Below are 9,131 nucleotides of genomic sequence, written 5' to 3'. Positions count from 1 at the left end.
TTGTAATAATTTGTCTTCTGTTCTCCAAATGTAATGACAACAAAATCAACAAATTTTCTGTACTTTAAACAAAATAAAATTGAAAATTTTAGAAGCTTTTCTTCTAAAAATTCCTTTTACATTTTTCTACTGAAAACAGTCCAAACTCCTCAAATTAACACATGAAGCTTCTGCCGCAAAAGTTTTTAATTAATTCTCTTTTTGAATTCTTACAGAATGAGACTTGCTTTGGTACAACAAAATAAAATAACTTACTGAAATTAATATGCACTCAGTAAATACTGAAATTAAAAAAAGATCTAATATTTAATGTTTTGTCGGATGTCGTTACTAATATATTTACATATAACAAGTTGTACTTTTTTCTACAATAGAAACAAAGACAATAGCGACACACTCCCTGTATTGTGAACAAAATTCAAATAGAGAATTTAAGAAGCTTTTCTTATATAATTTCCTTTTAGATTTTTTGACTGAAAACAGTCATGAGCTTGTAATTAATTCTCGTTTCATTCGTACAGAATGAGACTTGCTTTTGTGCAACAAAATAAAATAACTTACAGAAATTAATATGTATTCAAAATGTAAATAAGGAATTTTAGAAGTCTTTCTTCTAAAATAAAACTTGTATTTTTACGACTGAAACGGTCTAAATTTCTCAGTCTAACACTTGAGGCCTGTATTTAATGCTTTCCATTCTTACAGAATACCTTTGTACGATAAATACAAAAACTAGAAAGTAGGGCATTGTGTAAACAAGTGATGTAATGCTGGAGAAACCCAACATCACTGCATCAGAACTTCATAACTCGGCGTCAGTACACCGTGCTGAAATGCTTGTTGACTTTGAAGACAGAAATGAAGACGGTGAGGCTGATGATGAAGAACTGCCTCTGCTCCTTCAACCAGACTAGCTCCAGCTTCACCTTCCCGTCAGAGTTGTAGAAATTCATCACAAAGTGCTCGCCGCCGTAGTCAAACGACAGCCACTTCTTCGCTGGCGTGATGACGGTGGGCGAGCTGAAGCACCAGAAGGGCTTCTGGAGCTCGTCCAGCAGAGTCAGCGTTATGATGCAGCATTTCTACGCGGCGTAAGAAACAACTGTCAGAGCTACAAAAGGGATATGACCCTTTTTCATCCACAACAGCTGAGCCAAAACGAAACTTACTTTGCTGAGTTACTGAAAAAGACCAGACGTCTACGACCGCAGCGCGTCTGAGCAGGTTTACTGGCTGAGTTATCACAGTGTCAGCATTCAACTTCTCCAAAATGATTTCTTTTATTAAAGCCACTGAATTGAACCATTTTATTAGTATTATTATTATTCCCATTTATTTAATTTATTAATATTATTTTTATTTTATTATTATTATTATTATTATAGTATTATTATTATTATTATTATGTTTTGTTTATATAATGTAAAAGACATCTTAAGCATGAAAAGGGAAAAATGAGGGAATGACATGCAGCAAAAGTCGCTGGAGTCACAGTACATGATTAAACACAAGTTTAACACGTTTTAACGTTTTCTACTAGGAGTACTTTCTTAGTAGTTATAGTTACATATATGTGAGTACTTGGAGTATTCAGTATTGCAAATTCACAAATAGTTGACACATACAGAAAGATATACAATATTTGATGTGAGACTGGCTACTATTAGAGTATTTTAATAAATTATGTTCATTTCAACAGAAGTATTCAACCGAGAGTAGTAGTAAAAATACTTAAGTAGAATTAATACCATCACTCCTACAACTGGTGTCCAGTCTCTACTGCATTTTATCAAAGTTTAAACAGGTCTGATAACCTGCTGTTTCCATCAGTGAGGGTGGAGAGTGAAGTCAGCATCAATATTACATGTTTAAAGCAGGTGGTTTTAAATGTTCAGGAGTATTAAGAAATACATTTGACATATGTCCGAGATGCTTATGTACGGTATTGCAGAGATCTGCACTGATAAGCAGTGAGGGACGGCTCGTCTCTTTAGTGATAACTCATCCACTGTAGCCTCTAGTGTGCTGCAGCAGAGGATTAAGACGCAAAGCCGGCCGAAGTCAGTGGATACAGCGAAGAAGTTAGAGTTTCAGTGAATGTTAGTTAGTTAGTAAGAAACTCCAGGAGAACGACCGTTATCCCCGTCTCAAGCAGCTCCCGGAAAGAGGCAACGTTGCGCAGTAAAGAAAAGAAGCGATTTAAGAAGATTAAATCTTAGTGTGGCTTTCCAACGCTGGAAACAGTAAACCAGCTGTCACAGATGTTACAAGGATGCACAATGAGGCGGGGAAACACCCGTCTGACACCAGCCACGGCCTGAGAGCCACCGCCACACACAAACTGTCTGAAAAAGGTCTCGAGGTGACGGAGATGAGCGGACACACACACACTAAAGCGACGTCCTGTTTGATCAAACTAACTCATCTGAATCACACAAGCCGCCAATGCGACTGCATACAGACACTTATTTCACTGGAAACACACGAGTAAATGTTCAAGATACTAAACAGCTGTTCTGCACATAACACGCAGACCCAGCATACACAGATCCGCAAGCAACAGCAGGCAACAGCTGTCACTTCCAACAAATGCAGAACTATTGAACAATGAAATCATGTGATTATCATGTGAAAGAATCACAGCCACGATGATATAGAGTACAACAGCACAACCTCTTGTATGATATTGCTAAAATACAGATTAATAAAATGAGACAGAACGTGTTAAAGAGGAGCCGTTTCCACCTGTTTATTACTATTCTTTTAATTTTCTATCTAACTATTTGGGATGTCAAGCACTTAAAAAGATAATCTAATTAATTACATGCGTTGTGATTATTTAATCTAAATTAATCTCACACATCAATATTTGCCGTGAAAGTATTTGAAAAAAAAATTAATTCACATTTATAACCACAAATTCCAACATTTATGAAGTCACACAAGCTCCTGCACCGTCAACAAACTCGGTCCTGCAAATATTTAGTAAAATAAAATGCTTTGTGTCAACAACTGATGGCATTCTGTCAACAGGAGACGTTGTAAGGCTTTTACTCTGAAATGGAAGAGAGGAAGTTTGGCTGCTGGCGCTAACATCAGAGGCTGTGCTAGCTCAGAGTTCGCTGCTAAATATTTTGCTTTCAGGCATTTCAGACTTGAAGTACTTCGACGGTACAAAAACTCACGTTTCAAAGCCACTGTGGCCTTCAATGAGACATCAGGTCAAAGTGCACCACAAAACACGATTAATCAGAGATAGTTTTTTTAACGTGTTATTTTTTTTGCAATTAATTAATCAAAATTAACCCGTTCTTTTGACACCCTTACTAAATATATGCACTTTGTTGATGGTCAGTCGATGCTGTGTAAATGATGTTACCATCGTTCAGGGTGTGTTAGTAATAAAGTTGGTTTAGGCTGATTTTAGCTCATCAAAGTGAATCTAAACTAGATTATTTTTTAAATAAAAAGGCAGTGACTCAGGTGTTTACGTGTGTGCTCTTGTAAACGGTCTGTCATGTCACAGTGACGTACCTCCACTGAGCCCTGCAGCTCCTCGCTCGTCCAGGGCAGCGTGATGTTCCCAGACAGCGATCTGTGTTGGGACAAGTTGGTCCTGCTGATGACCCTCATCTCCAGCAGTCCTCGCTGGACATGAGCTGATGGCAACAACACGACAGAATTTTAGTATTTACACCAAAACCAGGACTCCTCCAGTTATCTTTTAAATCTGGGTGTTGCTCATTTTATTTAAAAAAAAATTTAAAAAACAGGCACCTTTCTCAGGTATGAATCTGATTTTTTTTAGAATTTTGACACAGTTTCCAAACATTTTCTTGGACAAAATTTCACAAGCATACGTTATTGTAAACAAAATGTTTATGTCACAAATCAACCAATATTAAAGCAACATTACATCATTACATACAGAAAAAAAATGTCATATTGTTAATGTAAGTTAACAGAAGGTACTGTAGTGTACTAATTTCACTACACACAAAAAATGATTTCCATGACTTTCCAAAACGAGCTTTTTACCAATTCCATGACTTTTCCAGGCAGGAAATTGTGATTATATAATTCCATGACTTTTTTAGGTTTTCCATGGCCGTGGGAACCCTGTCTTAATAAATTAACATAATGTAACCTTAATTGAGAAGACTTAACAGTAATTATAAAACCTAAATACATTTTAATAGTTATTATCCTCTATTTTATTTAATTTTTAGAATTAAGTCTCATTGGAAACTATAAATTGTGTGAATTAGATCAGATTAACATACCTCTTCACATCAGAAAAAGTCATCGAATTAACTAATAATCAAAAAAGAGTATTAAGATTTCCCTTTTAAATAATGTCATAAATGTATTATTAACATGACATCAATATTTAATTTTTAAACATCACAGTTATCGTCGATAACGGTAAATTGTGATGGCCCTTTGGTTTTCCCAACATTCATTTATTCAAATTCTGTGGGAAACAATGACCTCTAGTGATCAGATTACCTGTTAATCAGACTGCAATATGTAATCAGATTACCTGTGTTACAGGAGAGCTGGCGGAAATGTCCCGACATGATCTCGGTGCCCGTGTTGTGCAGGACAATGTGCAGAGTGTAGTCGTGCAGACCAAACTCAGGGTCCAAATTATCCATGAGAGGAGAGACGTCAGGCTCAGAGTACGGGCTGCAGGAAGATGAAGAAAATGAGACAACACAAACACAAACACACACACATATATATATATATATATATATATATAACATTTAACTGAGTTACAATAATTAAATAATAATCATATATTATTCAATTCAATTATTTTATATTTAATGTTCATTTACAAACTGGCAACGGGCCTCCAGTCATTTTGTAAAAAAAGTGGTAAGTAAATAGTGCTTTAATGTACATAATGATTATTTCCATTATTTATTTTTACAGAAATACACAAATTTAACATGTGACAAAGTTCCTTACGTTATCAGCTGGCATAATGAAGCTGCAGAGGAGCGTTGTGAGCAGCAGAGGGAGCGCTCAACTTTACTGACAGGACTCACTGGATGAAATTCAGGATTTTGACAGCAGTTATCACATCACTCAAAGAAGAAAAACGGCAAGCGTAAAAAGGTCTGCAAATTGGGAGATGAATGAGACTACGGAGCTCTTACCCTTTTAGCCGCCATGTAACATTGTTATTGTTTAGAAAGTGCTGCCTGGCACGTGTTAAATGACACTGTTGTATTACAAGTAAATCTTTTGCTCTTGGAACATCAGAAAGCTGCCCAAAATCACACACTGCAGCAGCATTATGCCAACGTTGTTTCATGCTGTGTAAAATTTCAAAAGCGGCTTCAAAGAATCGCCTTTAACTGCGTAAAAAGGGCTGCAGAGACGGGAACTTACCAGACCGGGGATCCCAGCAGACTCCTCTCCACCAGCCTGTGGAAGTGCAGACTGACCATGATGAAGGCCACACCGTCCTGACCCTACACACACAAAAAACACATTTTCATTTTTGTTAGTTTCCCGTGTTTTAGAGATGGAAACACAGATGGGAAACTAGGATAAAACAAGAGAAGTTACAGTCTTCCACAAAGAGCTATTCTGTGCTGCTGGTCTTTATTTTGCACATAATCACACTGTTATGTGTTTGCAACCACGACCACTTTTACACTGTAACTTGTGTATTACTGACGTTGCTCATTCGAGTCTGCAGGGTTCATACACATTTTTATCAATGAGTTTCCAAGACTGCCATCAATACTCATTAACAGTTCTTTTTCATTACTATATAACAGCTTTTTATACATATATTACTTAAAAAAATAATTATTTCAGACAAGGATTAGAATTTTGAAATGTTTAAACAGACCGTTGGGACTGGGGAGGGACTTGTGTTTTTTATTTGGGCTTTAGCGGAGGGCATCCAACTTTAAATGATATTTTTTTAATTTATTTTACTTTTTGAAAGGCGTGACTTTTTCTAAAACTGAATATTTTCCAGTTTTCCAAAACTTTTCCAGGCTTGGAAATTTTTTATTTGCAAATTCCATTTTTCAAGGTTTTTTATGGTTGCATAAAACCCTGAGAGATTTTCCACAGATGTGTCGGGCTGAGTTTTTATGAAACGTGCCAAAATGCTGAATATTTCGCTGTAATGACACGATGAACACTTACCCTCCAGACGCCTACGATGAAGCCGGGCTGGAGGTGCATCAGTTTGATTAGTTTGTCTTTGCCAATGCAGTAAGCACGCGGACCCCTCTTGTCCAGCTCTACGATCAGAGAGCGCCAGCCGGGCCTGATGAAGAGGAAGAGGAAGGAGCGATGAGGGAGGGGGTGACGGAGGACGTGAAGGCGTAATAAAGGAGGACGTAAGTGTGTCTCACCTGCTCTTCAGTGTGTCCTGCCTGACTCCAAACAGCTGGATGTTTTTTATTTTATGGTATTTGGGGAGCATTCCTCCGTTCCAGCGGACGATCACAGACGACTCAAAGAAAAACACTCGGCTCTGCTTCACTGTGATCTCGTGCCCCCCAAAATCTGAGACCGTCAGCTCCCAGCTCACATTCAGGCTCCTGGAAAAAAAAAAAGACAATACAACTCAAATGGCATAATATTAGACATCTAGAGGTCGAAAATAGCTTTAAGCTGCCTCATTTTAAATGAACATCCCACCAAAAAAAACAATAACGGGAAAATAGGATTAAGATGGATTGTCTATCAACTGAGCATTTTTAAATTTCTAGGATTATTTTCACAGAATTGGACCTAAACAAAAAAAAAGAATATAAATCAAAAAGTGCACAACATTTTAAAATGAAGAATCGGTACAAACGGACAACCTCTCGTACCTGAGGACCCACTCTGTCTGTTTGGGTAAACCAGTGTAGGGGCTGACGTCTTTCATCTCTCTGCTCCACATCTTCATTTCCTTTCCAGCCATTGTCCTAAAGTACATCCTCTTCCAGTGGCCCGTGGAGCGACCCTCCACCGCCGCTGGGTCAACCTTTGTCGCCACATCACCCGACCACAACTTCAACTTCCACGTTTGATTTTCAAACTCTGACATGTAAATCCTCTGCCACATAACACTGCAGTAAAAGAAGGTAGAAATACTGGGAAATACTTCAGATACTGAACACAAGATTTACAATGACTACAATATTCTGTACAGGTACTCAGTGATGTCCCAACACGATCCCAGTGCCGGTGTTTGGGACTCTTCTTATTATTATTTAGCAGGGGGGTCGCCAAGGTGTGACCTTTTTATTTAAAACAAATATAAAATAATACCGTTTCAAATTATATGTTCCTAAGCCAAAATTAAAAACACAAGTCTTTCCTCAGTGCCTACATTTCCTTTAAGGCCTGACCTATTTTGCAGCAGCAATTCCCCCTTATAAATAACGAGCAGTCCCTATCTATAACCACCGAGGGAGGCCGGCGCAGCCACTAGGAGCATTCGCACGACCCCGAGTCCAGTTAAAGTCTGACTAAAGTGTTTACATGCCTGAACAGACTTACTCGTCATTGGAAAGCCGGTAGAAGAGCTTGCTGACGTGGCTGATGCAAGACAGCGAGGAGGCGTCCAGGTACGACAGAATCTTGAGCAGAATCTCGTACGGCAGCCTGAAAAAAAAGTACGGAGGCTTTACGGTAACGAACTGACACCAATGTTTTTTATTCCACCTGCAGGTGAAAGTTGAAGCCGGTGCTCAAATAGCTGATATGGCAGTTGCACTAATCCTGTGACAGTTGAAGAAGAAGAAGATGTTGGGGAAAGATGCAGTGGTCAAATCCCTCATCAGTTTTTGGTGACTTTCTTGGTAATCTACAAAAAAGTGTCCAATATCATCTGACTTCACCCTACTGAAGTACAGTACTTGTAAATGTTTATTTATTTAGTGATAATTTTTCATATTACATAGTACTTAGTACACAGATGAATAGTATTTTGCAGTTTAAGTCCGCATTGTACTGCATAAAAGACTGTTACCGTTTCCATATGATAAAATGCATTCAAAACTATTTCGGGCATATTTCTTCTACTTCTTTAGGCTGCACAAGTGACATATCTTTCTAAAAAAATATGTTTACACCAATGCAATGTGTTCCATAATAATAATAATAATAATAATAAACATCTATTTTAGTCAAGATAACAATTATGAAATGTGTGCTGTAATAAAAATGAGTGGATTCCACTGATTAAATGCAGTCATTGATTTTTTTTATTTAATACTTATTTTTCCTTCTTTATCTTTCTCTTTTTTTCTGTAAATAATGATGAAAAATCGTAGATTTTTTGAGCATGTGGTTGTATGTATATATTTAATTAATTACAGTACAGTTTTAAATGAATAAGGTAGCTAGTTGATTAAAATATAATAACTTATGGAGAAGGGTGGGATTAAACAAGCTTTTTTTTTCCTTCTTTTCACTCCTTTTTGAATATGCAAAGCAAGTTATTGTTTATTTGACCATTTCTTTTGCTTTATGTTTTTAATTATCAGTAATTACTTTTTTGTATAACATTTATTCTATGTCCTTTTTTACTTGTTTGAAATTAATCAAATCACATCAAATGCAAAAAAGATTTGGGGTTTAAAATTTAATCAAGCTGTATTATGTTATGGGTTTAGTAAAGTCGGGTCGTTTTTTAGTGATGTAAACAAAAGCTAAAACAACACAGGGGTTAATAACATTCACCTCTGCTAACAGTGATAGAGATAAGCTAGCTTACCTTTCCATCAAGTTCTTGTTGTTAAAATCCGTTTTTTTATCCTCTGATCTCGGTTCCGGGACAGCTAGGATAAAAAAAGTTTAAAAAATAGATGAGGTTAAAAGTAAATAATCCAAAAAAGGAGCTCAGGTGAAACAATCCGCCCTGTCACCTGTAGCTATTTCCGCTAACGGAGCTCGGCATCTCCTTTAGCCGATTCTTCCTCCTCTGTCCGCCCTTTTTTCTTTTACCCGGACCCGATTTCCCTCCAGCCGTACCCGGCGTTCCTCTAACCGCGACCGGCGACCGGCGTGTCTCTAGGTTGTCTACACGGAGACGACTGGCCGGGTATCCGCTCCAAACCCTCCAAGAAACTCCGAAAAAACTCCCCACGTCCAGCCGCCAT

The 9,131-nt window shown here is 37.6% G+C and overlaps 1 protein-coding gene across 1 annotated transcript; it reads right to left on the bottom strand.

The window, feature by feature from the left end:
- Positions 1 to 815: 815 nt before the first annotated feature.
- On the bottom strand, positions 816 to 9,131 carry LOC121961102 (F-box only protein 15-like). The gene is given in 11 exon segments (XM_042510965.1): positions 816 to 1,082; positions 3,535 to 3,659; positions 4,544 to 4,689; positions 5,404 to 5,486; positions 6,178 to 6,301; positions 6,390 to 6,578; positions 6,855 to 7,094; positions 7,528 to 7,632; positions 8,747 to 8,794; positions 8,898 to 9,017; positions 9,019 to 9,131. Coding segments are annotated over 11 exon segments (1,560 nt in total).

The sequence above is a fragment of the Plectropomus leopardus genome, chromosome 22 (genome assembly GCF_008729295.1).
Source record: "Plectropomus leopardus isolate mb chromosome 22, YSFRI_Pleo_2.0, whole genome shotgun sequence".
In the NCBI taxonomy this organism is placed as follows: Eukaryota; Metazoa; Chordata; class Actinopteri; order Perciformes; family Serranidae; genus Plectropomus; species Plectropomus leopardus.
The sequence above is the reverse complement of the archived record's forward strand: the minus strand, read 5'-3'. Positions and strand labels throughout refer to the sequence as shown.